Genomic DNA, 14,223 nt, shown 5'->3' on the forward strand with positions numbered 1-14,223 from the left:
CTTCCATTGCTTCTCTTTTAAAATGCAGATCTCTGCTGGGTAGAGGCAGAGAGAGGGGGAAAAATAGGAAAAGAGGGATTATTTTAGAACTAAATGAGTCCTCAGATATTTATTTCGATTATTTTATGAAAAAACGCTGAGGCCTAGAAGACCACCTGACATGCCTAAGGTTATACAGATTGGAAACAGAGCTGGGCTAGCACAGACCCCTTCTCCTTGCTCACTGTTCTTTCCACTTCCACATACCCCTGGTGCATTCAAGCAAGATGCTAGTGTCTACCTGTCCAGGATATTGTAGAACACCAGATTTTTGTTGTTGCTGTTTTATGGTAAGCATCGTTTAAAAGCTCATTTCTTGGACTTTTGTCACTCTCTTTACAAGATCTGCTATATTTCATTATGCCAGTGATTCTAGTATTCTTTTAAAAATACATGAGAAATTTCATAGCAGAATGAGCATTCTCTTCACAGTGGTCACCTTGAGAGGCTATAAATCCTTTTCAGTGATTGTGATACTGCACAAAAAGCATTTTGGAAAAACCACTTGTCTTGGATCCTGAGCCACAGTCTTTTGGATCCCTTCAGTGATGGCAAATCTTCATATTTTAAAAATTAATTTGCTTTTAAAAGCTAGTCTGAAGTTACTTGGAGCTAAAACTACTGAGTAGTCCAAGATAATAGAGGCGGAAACAATTTTGTTAAATCAAAAGTAAAGATTGAGCAACTGCCTTGCCTGGTCCAAAAAGTGTCTTTGAAAGCCACTCCAAGAAAGACATTCTGAACATATTTTGAGCAGTTGCAGCATTGTTGGGATTAAGGAGAAGTCTCCCAAGGTATCCTCTTAGAGTCCAGGATATAAATTCTGTTACTCATGTGTTCATTCATTCTTACTGCATTCATTCGACAAACATTTACTGAATGCCTTATACTTGCCAAGGTCTATGTTAGGTGTGGGGATTGATGGAATAAAATAGTCTCCACCTTCAAAGCATTCATAGGCTAGCAGGCGGAGATGAACATCTAAATTAGTGAGTAAATAAAATTTTGTATGTACTGTGATAGAATATAGGTCCTGGGAGTGGAGAGATATATTGAAAGGCTTTAATGGAGGCTTAAAAAGATTAGTTGGGTGCTTTCAAACATCTGGGGCATTTCAGACATAGAGAATACAAATGAAGGTATTGAGATAAGAACCAGTAGTACATTTGGGGAGCTGCCAGTAGTTAATTGTGGTTGGAAGGTGAGGTCTAAGGAGGGGTGAGAGGTGCGCTGGAGAGTCAGGCAGGGTGTCAGGTTATAAAGTGCCTTACATTTCATGACAAGAAATTTGTCTGTTGTAGGTAGGCAGTAGGAGTCACCAAAGAATTTTAAGTCAGAAGTAACATGATCAGATGTGTTTTAGAAAAATAATTCTGACTAAATGCAGAAGATTAATTGGAGGAATTAGAGGAGAAGCTGAAAGACTATTAGGAGACTAGTGGAATAGTGCAGGCAATGTGGATAGTGAAAACTTAGAGAGAAAGCAGAATGTGGATGTGAGTGTGACAAATATAAATAATATGTAAAAATAAGGAGTTCCTGAGGATATCTTAGGATTGTTTATTTTTAATTGATCTGGTTATACATTTTATTCAAAACAACAGCCCAAGAGATACCATTTTGCAGTTAAGATTAATTGCCAGATTTGTGATGGAGTATAAATTCTATGAGAATCAGAAAATGCTTGTGGAACAACTTTGTAAAATGTATTAGTTTTGAATTTGTGCATAGTGTGGTGTATGTAATTCATTCCACAATGATTTAAAGTGTTAGCAGTGTTTTGAACTCATTAAGGGAAAATCTTCAGAGTAGTTGAATGTATTAGAATTATGGGATATGAAACTTAAATTCCCTTCTTAATCCACTTTCAAAGAGATGTGAGAGTTAGCAGTTTGCTGTTCTTTCCAGTTTTGGTGTTCCCTTATTTTCTGTACTTAGATTAATTATATGTACTTTTAAAAAATACACAAAAATGATTTCATTGTATTTCAGCAACTTGTTCCTTTCCCCCAATATTATGAACACTGTTTTATGTCAGTAATAAAGATTTATTTTGTTTTTGGTGGCTGTATAATATTCTATTGTGTGGGTGTACCACAATTTTTGAAAGGCTGTACTTGATCCTTTCTTGATAATAATTGAATTATTTGCTATTTTTTACTCTTTTGAAAAATGTATTGACTGTATACTTCAACGAAACTAAACCCAACAAGATCAAATACTAGAAGTGTAATATTGGGTGAAAGTGTATGACCATTAAAAAATTTAATAGATAATTCCCAAAACATTATGCCAGTTTATATCCTGTACACTCATTCAACTGTATGTGAATGCCCACTTCTCTTCATGCATGCCAAATACTGATATTAATCAGTCTTTTAAGTATTAGTCTTATCGATTAAAAAGATCTTGTTTTAATTTATATTTTAAAAAATTATTAGTGAGATTGAGCCTCTCTGTATCTTTGTGAACTGCTTGTTCTTATTCTTTGCCCATCCATTTATTTGGCTAAAGTGAATAAAACTAACCCAATACATTTTCCCATTTGCCCTTTGAGATGTTTGTGAATATAAATTCTCATTGTAGCACTGTATACAGAATAGGGTTAAGATAAGAGAATAGTCAGAATCTGTTCTGATCCTAGACATGGTTGCAAATCTTTTTTATGTTGTTTTGAGGGACTGGGGATAGAAAGGGAGAGAAACAGTAAACTATTGACATTAGTTTGTTTTCTGTTGTGGTATGTGTTTTTCCTAATACCAAAAAAGACTTTTGGTAAATCATATTTTTACTGAATATACAACTCTACCTATATTCTTGTTATTTGCTGCTCTTATGTCATGATAATCTACCTTTGGAGTACTACTACATACCAGATTTCCCTTTGTCCTGCTTGGCTAACCCACATACTAAACTACTAGCCTTTTTTGAATCCTGACACATGAACTTCTCTGTAAGAGAGGGATTTAATCTTTTCACACAGCCTATTGGTGGTTGTTCTGGGAATTTTAATTGACTTGCTTACTCCTTGCAGGGTGTTCCTGAAAAGAAGGTACTTCCAATCACAGTTCCCAGGTCACCAGCTTTTGCATTGAAGAACAGAATCCGAATGCCCACCAAAGAAGATGAGGTGATTCCCTGGGAGTAAGGGGTTTCTTTTTCCTTCTGCATAGACAATATAAGCCTTATCATTTAAAAAAAATTAATGGAGTTCAAAGGCAACCACTCTTATCTGAAGTTGTCTTTAAGAATGGGTATGAACATTTGATCATGTTTTTTTGCTCCTCTAATAATGTAGACCAAAATAGTTGGTAAGGGTATGAATCTTCTGGCTTTCAGTAACCACTGGTTACAATTTATGGAAGCAACGAGGAGGACTTAGGCATCGGAGGCTTGTGTGTTTCTATGGCAATCAGCTTGTGTTTGTAACATGGATCAAAAGTTGCCAAGCCCTGCATTTTATTTTGCCTGAGTTACTGTCACTATTCAGTGAGTGACTTTTAAAAATTCATACTAAGCAGTTACATCCACCTTGTCCTATCTCTCATAACCCAAGGATTGCAAAAGTGACTTTGTAGTGATGGCTCATGGAATTGTAATATATAAACTGTCATTGATCAGGCTAGTTTCTTGTTACATCTCCTATTTTATCTATAAATATCCAGAGTTAGGGTAATTTTATAGCAGATCTCAAGCATAAGCCTTTTTATAGGTTCATTTGACACTAAAATACACAGTAATCTTATGTTACCAACTTGAACCCAAACAGTTTACTTGGTCCTATTCTGGGTTTGGCAACCATTAACTACCAGTCACATGTTTTAGTGTAGTCTGGAGGCTGGGTCAAAGGAGAGGTTAAGGTATATGCTTGGTTAGTACCTTTCCTCTGGTCTTCATTTTATTCATACCTTTTGATCTCATTTTGTTTTTATAACATTCCTGTGAAAAACCTTAGATCTTGTAAGAGTAGTTGCATTAGTCCTTTACCAAATGCTTTCACATTGGTCTCATCCCTGTGAGGTAGTAGATGACTTAGGTATTATCCCTCTTTGATAGAAAAGGAGGCTAAGACATCTAAGAGGCTGAGTTACTGGCCTTAATTAACGACTTGCCTCATAATGTCTTCTGACTCCACATTCTGAGGAGATGGGAGAGAATGAGGAGTCTTATTTCTAAACTGCAATTTTTCCGTTAGGAAGAGGATGAACCGGTGGTGATAAGAGCTCAACCTGTGCCACATTTTGGGGTGCCTTTTAAGCCCCAAATCCCAGAGGCAAGAACTGTGGAAATATGCCCTTTTTCCTTTGATTCTCGGGACAAAGAACGTCAGTTACAAAAAGAGAAGAAAATAAAAGAACTGCAGAAAGGGGAGGTAGGTGTTTTCATTTCTGCAAGTAGTATAATGCTAGTCTTTGATCCCTCAAAGGTAATCTTTTATGTAGCACTTTTCACAGTAAAATCACTAACTTGCTTTGATACCTCTAAGAACCCTATGAAATATAAATATGGCAAGTAATTTAAATCTTCTGGCACAAGGATATTAAGGGGTTTGCCCCAATCACGCTGCCAGTTATTGGCAATACTGGAAGGAATACCTAGATTTACTTTTGAGCCCATTACTCTTTTCCGACAGATTGTGCTGCTTTGAAAACTGACTGGCCTTCTCTATTTTTCAGATTTTTCCAAATATTTTGGAGCAGCTATTGATTTTTTGTTGTTGTTGTTTAAAAGATGACCGGTAAGGGGATCTTAACCCTTGACTTGGTGTTGTCAGCACCACACTATCCAAGTGAGCTAACCGGCCATCCCTATATCGCTATATAGGGATCCGAACCCATGGCCTTGGTGTTATCAGCACCACACTCTCCCAACTGAGCCATGGGCCAGCCCTGGAGCAGCTATTGCTTTCTGGCTAGAGAGGACTTTATCTTAAATATCATGTTTTCTTTTCCATTAGGTGCCCAAGTTCAAGGCACTTCCCTTGCCTCATTTTGACACCATTAATCTGCCAGAGAAAAAGGTAAAGAATGTGACCCAGATTGAGCCTTTCTGCTTGGAAACTGACAAAAGAGGAGCTCTGAAGGCACAGACTTGGAAGTACCAGGTGAGGGATGTGGCGAGCAGCCAAAATGTGACTTGCTTGATTGATTGATTAGACAGGCAGAACCCACTACACTGAAATCATTTGGTATAACATACTAGATTATTTCAGGGGCTCTCATGCTAAATCAGGGGTTAGCACATTTTTTCTGTAAAGGGCCAGATACTAAACATTTTAGTTTTTTTAAGTTACATATGGTCTCTGTCACATAGTCTGCATATGTGTGTGTGTGTTTGTTTTTCAGCCCTTTGAAAATGTAAAAGCCATTCTTAGCTCAAGGGCTGTACAAAAACATATTGCAAGCTGGATCTGGCCTATAGGCCAAAGTTTGATGACACCTACTCTAGGTGATCACCTGGGAAATGTGAGAACTAATAGACTTTTTTTTGAGTTAGGACTCTCTTTAAGATCTCATCTATTCCATCTATTAGTCTCATTTATTAAGCGTTCACTCCTTTCTGTTGGTGCTTTCGTAGGAAACAGTATGGGAGAATAAATTCTCAATATGGCATGCTATTTTTCTTAGCATGGGAAACTATTTGCTCTTTATAGGTGACAGGTGATTAAAAGCAATTACAGGGCTGGCTGGTTGCTTACTTGGTTAAAGAGTGGTGTTATAACACCAAAGTCAAGTGTTCAAAACCTTCTACTGGCCAGCCACCAAAAAATAAAAATAAAAAACAATTATAGTTGGCCCTCCATGTCAACCAACTGTGGATCAAAAATATACAAAAAAAGGTTGCATCTGTATTGAACATGTGCAGACTTTTTTCTTGTCATTATTCCCTAAACAGTACAATATAACAGCTATTTACATAGCATTTACATTGTGTTAGGTATTATAAGTAATCTAGAGATGATTTAAAGTATATGGGAGGATATGCATAGGTTATATGCAAATATTATGCCATTTTATATCAGAGACTTTAGCATACGTGGATTTTGGTATCTGTGAGAGGTCCTTGGTATCCCTCAGGGGTACCAAGGAACAACTATAATTGGTTATTGGCTGGTTTAATTGAGATCTAATTCTGCCAAGCTGGAAAAATATTACCTTGAATCTGTAAGTTTCTCAGTATTTTTGTGTCATCACTTATCCCGGACTCTGTCCAAAAAGGAGCTCTGAGGTAATCTTTGTTGGTAGGCATCACCCCTCTTGAAAGATGTGATCGCTTACATGACTGAACAAAGGTTTCCAGTTGGCATTGTTCTCTAGGAAACCTTAGGATTGTTGGTTTGAAAGTAGTCGTGCATCTCCCCTCCTTAAGGACCAAGATACATGTCTGTCTAGGCATTTTCCATAAAAAAAATTTTTTTTAAAGTTTTTCAGACATGTGCAAAAGTAGAATGAATAGTATAATGAACTTCCATGAACCATTACCTGGTTATATATACACGGAAGATCTTATTTCATCTGTACTTCTACTTACATATCCCTGCACTGGATACTTCTATCCTATGCCAGACTACTTTGAAATAAATCCTAAGTAACATCTCTTTTCATCCAAAAATACTTGTGTGTGGATATTTAAAATATTAAGGACTTAAAAAAAAAAAAACACAATAATATTATCACACTTAAAAAGATTAACAGTAATCCCTTAATAGTGACAAATAGTCAGCATTTAAATATACCCAACTTTTCTCATAATTTTTTTGAGTTGTTCAAATCAAGAACCAAATAAGGTCCACATTAGTACATTTGTTTGATAAATCTCTAAATCTCTTTCCATTTATAGGCTCCTCTCTTTGAATTTTATTTGTGGAGTAAACTGAATTATTTATCCTGTAGATTTTTCACAATCTGGATTTTGCTGATTGCATTCCCGTGGTGATGTTTAACATGGTCCTCTATCTCCTATACATCCTATAAATGAGTAGTTAGGGACTTGATTAAATTCTGGTTAGATTTTTTTTTTTTAGGGGGTGGGAACAAGAGTACTTTATTAGGGATATTGTGAGTTTTTAATAAATCACATTTAGAGGCATGTAATGTCGAGTTGTTTATTTTTGTGGTATTAAGATAGGTCTTAAAAGTATCTTAAAGATACTTTTCTAGTTCTCAGTGGGTTCAGATACTGTCAGACTGATCTGTTCATTGTAAAGTTTGTGTGAAGGCTTTTAACTGGGGTTTATTTTAAATCATCTGCTGTCTTTATTGATAAAGTCATTCAGAAACATTAGAACTTGAGTTATTGAGGTGATAGTCATGGAAAGTTGTATAGTTCCTTATCTGACAGACTTTCTTTCTAATAGCTGGAAGAAGAACTGAAACAGCAGAAAGAAGCAGCTTGCTTCAAGGCTCGCCCAAATACCATCAGTTCCCAGGAGCCCTTTGTTCCCAAGAAAGAGAAAAAATCAGTTGCTGGTAGTATTATATGAATTCTTGGGGGTTGGGGCAGAATTGTTATACTTCCCATGGGGGTGCTGGGACTCAGTTGTGTCAGTACAATGCTGTGTCATCTAGAGCATTTAATTTTAGAGGATGGTAGCTTTCCTTCCCCCAGACTCAGTCTTTTGCCTTTGTGGAACCCAGCAGCTGTGTTGAGTTGCAGAATGTGTTGAGGCCAGATTCATATAACACAAGCTTTGGCATGAGCAGCTGGCATTTCAACAACAGTTGTAAGCTTTCCCCACCCATACAGTAGCAAGTAAATGAGGGGGTGAGAGCCAGGATGTCTTTCTGGAGTTCACCCTAAGCAAGCCTTAGATACAGAACATTTGATTCTTTAAGCATTGGCAGTGTATTTGAAAATTGGGATTCTTCTACATCTGTCTCAAAATCACTATGTTGTTTTGAGCAAACTACTTTACCTCTATGGTCTTGCTTTTCTCCCAGTTACACTAGATGATTTACAGGGGCCCTTCCAATTCTTAAAATTCTAAGACTTTTTGTATGTGGTTTACTCCACCTTTCTCCCATCAGGGCTTCCTTACAGCTCAGCCTTTCTGCTGCCTCTCATGTCTATGCCACTCGCCCTATCCATAAAGCCTAGGTTTATGTAAGTCCTGCTTGTGCACCAATGTTCTCTCTGTTTCTGTACTCAGAGGGCCTTTCTGGTTCTCTAGTCCAGGAACCTTTTCAGCTAGCCACTGAGAAGAGAGCCAAAGAGCGGCAGGAGCTGGAAAAGAGAATGGCTGAGGTAGAAGCCCAGAAAGTCCAGCAGTTGGAGGAGGCCAGGCAACAGGAGGAAGAGCAGAAGAAGGAGGAGCTGGCCAGGCTACGGAAAGAACTGGTAACTGGGTAGCATGAGCACTGACTAACCCAGAGTTGTCTCTGTTTTGTTTTATCTGTACCTTGCCTTTTTCCAGACAGGATCTAAGGTGGCCCACAAGGCTACATCAAATACAAGTAAAAGGAGGAAATCACACAAACTGAGGGTGGTGGTAAAGTTGAGACATGAATGAGGCTAAAGATGTATACATTGTGATCTTGGTATGAGCTTTAATTTTGGCCCTTTTTGGGAACTCGCATGTTAGTTACAAAAATCACAATGCTCATGAGATATAAATAAGCCAGTTGTTAAAAAAAAAAAGACATTTATCCTTGATACTGAATTTATACAGAATTTCTTCCAGGGGTCTTTATAAGGAGGATGTCATGTGGTATAACCATGCACGGTGATGTATTTCCTAGGACTCTTTTTCATTTGTTTATTTTATTTATTTAACTTATTTCCTTCTGGGCTTAAGAAAAACTAGTCTCTTTTACAGTTAGACAAGAATACGTAGGGTAGGACATGGGAATTGTGTGTCAACTGTATTTTTGTTTTCCTCTTAATACTTGGCTCAAACTCCTTGGAGTTATAGTGCATATTGGTCCAGGTGATCCTCCATGCTAACACGAGCATAATGATTTAGATATTAGTTATCCAAAAAGAAATCTTTTTTTTTTTTTTTTTAAAAAGATGACCGGTAAGGGGATCTTAACCCTTGACTTGGTGCCGTGAGCACCACGCTCAGCCAGTGAGCGAACCGGCCATCCGTATATGGGATCCGAACCCGAGGCCTTGGTGTTCTCAGCACCGTACTCTCCCGAGTGAGCCACGGGCCGGCCCCAAAAAGAAATCTTAATTCACATTAAGGACCCCTTTGTTGGGAAGGCAGCAAGTTGTGTTAACTGGCAACATTCTAAAGCACAATTCAGTCAATGCTGGTTAGCTGACTACTAATCTGGTTTGATTCAGGATTGATTTTAGACTACCCAAAAAGATGGATGGAACCATGCCTTCTCCAGCAACCTTACCTGGTTATTGTTTTGTTGTTGTTCATGCTTTTGGTAAATATTGAGTCAATTAGCTTAAGATCGTACTTTGGCAAATTCTTAACTTATAACTCTTCTCTGATGCAATTGAGTACAGTCCCTTTACACCCTAGTAATTCACACTGGAGATAAGTTTGACATTCTTCAGTGAAAGCTGAGGGACTTGGCAAAGACCTGATAGAAACCTATTTGAGCTCCAAAGCTCATGCACTTTTCCACTATACTGTGTTGCCTTTTATCCCCCTTTAAATTAGCGACTGGTATCTGTAAAACTATACAACCATTTTCTCAAAAAGAAAAAATAAAAACAACTAAAAGCATAGTTCTCTAACGTCCCTCTCGGTGGTAACTTTGTTTTCCTTACTCTGCAGGTGCACAAGGCAAATCCAATACGCAGGTACCAGGGTGTGGAGGTAAAGTCAAGTGACCAGCCTTTGACTGTGCCTGTATCTCCCAAATTCTCCACTCGATTCCACTGCTAAATTTGGCTGTGAGCTGCAGACACAGCAGACACCGGAGCTGCTATTTACATCAAACCTAGAGCCTTCTTCATTTGTTACCGGGTGTGAAGAGAACCAATTTCTCCTACCTACTCATGCCTGACAGAGCATACCTGACAGCTGTGGACTCCAATTTTGTTGAGAATTGTTTTCTTACATTATTTAGGCTAATAATGAGACTCAACTATGCATGTCTCAATCAGATTTTATGTAGTTATGTCCTTTAAACCATCAGTTGTACTTTAATATGGGTCTTAACTCTGACTAGGATTTAAAGTCTCTGTGTCAGCACAGTGTAGTCTCTATTATTACCCCTTACCCCCTCCCTTTCTTTTTCTATTTTAATCAGAAAATAAAGATAGCTAAATCCCGATATAGGGTTTAAGTCATGGTTTAAGTGAGGAATAATTGATATATTGGATTCTTTCCTCACCTCTGCACAGAGTGAATTTATAGTTAAGGAGCCCTTTGCTTTGAGTGTAGAAAACCTCATTAACTGCACCAGTGAGGAAAAAGACTGCACGGACTCATGGGGAACCTTACCACAGCCATTTGGCAAGCTTTGGGCAGAGCTGCTCATGATGGGATGGTGCAGCGTGTATTAAGACCCAGCCTGGAATAAATACGTTTTGTCTTCCCCTCCCTGATTTTGTTATTTCATGTTTTTAAATATGTCAGACCCCTTTGGAGTTCCCATCTTCTTGGGGAAATGGGTAGTTTGAGAGGTGGGTCCAGGAACTTTTAAAAGCACAAGCTCTGTCCTTAAAGTGCTTTGTAATTTTTTTCTATTTTATGTCAGAATATCCTTCCATATTTTGTTAACTCCCTCCCAGTAGCTGCCCAGTCGTGTATGTATGCCTTTGCACAGACTGTGCCTTTTTCCCTAAATGAGCCTTTTCTCATCTAGCAAATTCTTCCTTATAAGACTCAGCTCAAGTAAAATCTTTTTTAGAAATTTCTCCTTGACCATCTGAGCTCCTCAGGTAAGGATGGTCACTTCTTCTTCATACCTCCCAAATGTGTCTTGTATATATCTCTAGTAGAGAAATTATACTATATCTGAGTTTCTTGCACTTGTTCACAAACTCATAAAGATACAGATATGTAAGTTCCTTGAAAACAAGAATTATCATAATCATCTCTGTGTTCCTCATGGCTGGCACAGAACTGGCTTAAGTCCATGTAAAATAATACGTTTTCTTTTAGACTACACATTATTTTTGAATATCTACTCTGTCAGTTATCTACTTGTGCCAAGAGATACAAACTCATCCATGTTCTGCGAGGCCAGTCCTAGGCATCATATATGACATCAAAGTTATTTTATATTCATTTTTTTATTGGTACAGTGAGCATTTCTGTATCTTCTATTATGTACAAGCCATTTTATTTATTTATTTATTTATTTATTTATTTATTTATTTAATTAATTAATCAATTAATTAATTAATTAATTAATTAATTTTTAAAAGATGACTGGTAAGAGGATCTTAACCCTTGACTTGGTGTTGTCAGCACCACGCTCAGCCAGCAAGCTAACCGGCCATCCCTATATGGGATCTGAACCTGGGGCCTTGGTATTCTCAACACCGCACTCTCCCGAGTGAGCCACGGGCCAGCCCCTGTACAAGCCATTTTAGATTTAGCAGTAGTAGACAAAGCAAGATAGTGTTTCTCACAGTATGATTTACAGATCTCTGGGCCTCCTAAAGGCTCAAACTGATGCAAAATGCAGTTCCTTTATTCATTTCTCCCTGTGTCGGCTGGCCACCAAAAAATATATACATATATATTCATTTCCTAGAGGTATGTGGTATATAGTTTTATAACCACTTATTTAATTAACAAATATTTATTTGGTGCTAACTGTATATATGCTAGTACTGTTCTAGTCGCTGGTAATACAACAATGAGCAAAAAAACACCTTGCCTTCGTGGAACTACATTTTAATGGGAGAGATAGACAATAGCAAATAACTGTACACTTCTGTGAGGTGACAAATATTACTCTGACTGTTGTGTGGATAAATAGACTGTATTGGGAGCCAGGGGGACATGTGAGATTGTAACTGGGAAGGTGAGGATGTTCTTGGCTGTTTGTTCAGGTGAGAGCTGATAGTGACTTGGGCTAGGGTAGTAGTAGCAGTGGAGGTAGTGAGGAATGGTTGGATTCTGAATGTATTTTGAAGTTGTAACTGATAAGACTTGCTAACATTAGATATAGAGAGTGAGAGAGGAATTATGGAGGGGGCATCCGGGCATCAGTCCAAACAGACAGGGTCCTCCATTCCTTGCACTGTGAGAAATCCAGTGCTTTAGCCCTTTTATTTCTTATGGGTTTCTAGAAATTTTGCTTCAGCCCTTATATTTCTTATGGATTTTCGGGCACTTTCATTTTTTTTCTGGTCATAGCTTCCTTTGGGTTTTCTACTTCTACTCATCTTTTGATCCCTTCTATATGTCCTATGTAGTTTATCTCTCTACGAGGATACTTTAAGAAGTTCGTGAAAAAATAGAATTAAAAGATAATATGTCTTCCCATGAACTTTTTGCAAAGTACTCTTTATTTATATTAGCAGTTCTCCTCTAATAGTTCACTCTCATTCATATGCGGTATTTCCATCTGGTATCATTTTTTCATATATCTTGTCTATTTTTTGGTTTTGGTTGTTTCAGGTAGGAGAATAAATCTGCCCTTAAATTGAGAGTTTTGGAAAGAGTGTTATTGAGAATTATGGACATATAGGATCCTTCTACCCTGTTTGCTCCATTCTGGATTATCCCCTGCTCATACCCATGTTAGAGTGGTAATGTGTGACAGTCTTTTAGAGACAGCAGATAGGAGTTACATTACCTCAGAGCAAATAGAATAAAATTGAGATGCAAACATCTAGTGTCTCATCCTTCCCCAAATTACTCAATTTCCCAGTGGCTGTCTGTTTCTCCATAGCACAGCCTCTTGTGTAGTATTGAGTTGTCTCTTTCTGGACCACCTCATATCACCTTCATTTTTCAAGTACACCCTCCCATTTTCCCCAGACACTCAAACTCTTCACTTACATTTTACAGAGAAATTCAGGTACTTTATCCTTCAGGCCATGTCCTAGCAAGAGCTTCATCCTTCCACTCAGAGGTCACTCAGGGATTTTCCTAAGCAAAGAACGTGTCCTGAGATAAGAATTTACTGAATTCTACTAAGAAATCTGACTGCCACATTTTGCTTGGCAGTTTTGCAAAGCTACCACATGCATACTTGCAGATTGTCAGAATTCCCACAATTTCTGGGAAAGACATTTTGTTTTCAGTTTAGTTTTGACTTTGTTATGGTTCCCCATTGCTAATATTCTTGTACTAATTAATATTCTGATAAGATTATTATTCTAAGATTACTGTTCACTCTTACTTTGATTGATAATTTTGTCCTTGTATAATTGCTTGGTTACCATTTTGATGCTGTTTTATTTCTTATTGGTTCTTTTCTGTAGAGTTTTGTCCCTGGAAAGAAGAGCCACAATGATAGACTGTAGATGCAGTTGTTCCATTCTTTAGCAGAGATTAGATCTGGACACAAGTAATAATGCAAGATGGGATATGATTCAGAAATGTGAGACAGTGCTGTGGAAATTTAGGGATTCTTGTTGGAAGTGAGGTTGCAGTTTGTAAAGATGTTTTTTCCTTTTTTTTTTTTTTAAAGTAAAAGTTGCAAAAGTAGTACTGTCTTTTGGAAACAAATCAGTACAAACTGTATAAAGTAAACCATGAAAGTCTCCTTCCTTCTCTTACTCTCACTCCCCAGGGGCAACCCATGGTTCACAACTGTGTATTCTTCCAGAATGTTTTCTATGAGCATACACATTTATAGAGCATTTCTTCTTTTTCTTTTTCTTTTTTGGCAGCTGGCTGGTATGGGGATCCAAACCCTTGACCTTGGTGCATCTTTTTTTTTTTTTTTAAATGACAAGATTATAGCATTCTGCATTTGTTTTTAATTTGTTCTTTGAAAGGTTATACATTTACATGGTTTAAAATTCAAAAGATAGAAAGATCAAGTCTTCTACCTTTTTCTCCCAGCTGTTCAGTTCCCCTCCCTAGAGAGATAGTCTGGTGCTGCCAGTTTCTCCTGTTCCCTTGCAAAGATGGTTTCTGCATATACATATTCCTATCTCCCCACCTCCTTTTGTTTTTTACACAAATAGTATTATACTCTACACTCTGTACCTTTTTTCATATGTATTGTGCATTTGAATGATATAGTTCAGGTGCTACCTCAGGCATATCCTGACTTCCTTCCTATCTGAAGTATGAAGCCTCTTACGAGA

General features: G+C 37.6%; 1 protein-coding gene and 1 long non-coding RNA gene across 7 annotated transcripts in view; one reads left to right on the forward strand and one right to left on the reverse strand.

The window, feature by feature from the left end:
• TPX2 (TPX2 microtubule nucleation factor) overlaps window positions 1-10,539 on the forward strand; it is a 54,748-nt gene extending 44,209 nt beyond the window's left edge. For 5 of the 6 annotated variants that reach the window (XM_063106669.1, XM_063106663.1, XM_063106685.1 and 2 more), the window contains 6 exons: window positions 3,074-3,169; window positions 4,235-4,411; window positions 4,997-5,143; window positions 7,397-7,508; window positions 8,189-8,376; window positions 9,776-10,539. In XM_063106669.1, the coding sequence (XP_062962739.1) occupies window positions 3,074-3,169; window positions 4,235-4,411; window positions 4,997-5,143; window positions 7,397-7,508; window positions 8,189-8,376; window positions 9,776-9,886 (831 nt within the window). In that variant the 3' untranslated portion in view covers window positions 9,887-10,539. The remainder of the gene's footprint in view (window positions 1-3,073; window positions 3,170-4,234; window positions 4,412-4,996; window positions 5,144-7,396; window positions 7,509-8,188; window positions 8,377-9,775) is intronic. The other variant, XM_063106702.1, reaches the window with a different exon arrangement.
• LOC134384904 (uncharacterized) overlaps window positions 1-14,223 on the reverse strand; it is a 38,047-nt gene that overhangs the window by 12,342 nt on the left and 11,482 nt on the right. The window contains exon 2 of the long non-coding RNA XR_010024267.1: window positions 12,965-13,054. This is a non-coding gene — a long non-coding RNA (uncharacterized LOC134384904). The remainder of the gene's footprint in view (window positions 1-12,964; window positions 13,055-14,223) is intronic.

The sequence above is a fragment of the Cynocephalus volans genome, chromosome 1, assembly GCF_027409185.1.
Source record: "Cynocephalus volans isolate mCynVol1 chromosome 1, mCynVol1.pri, whole genome shotgun sequence".
NCBI classification, from domain to species: Eukaryota; Metazoa; Chordata; class Mammalia; order Dermoptera; family Cynocephalidae; genus Cynocephalus; species Cynocephalus volans.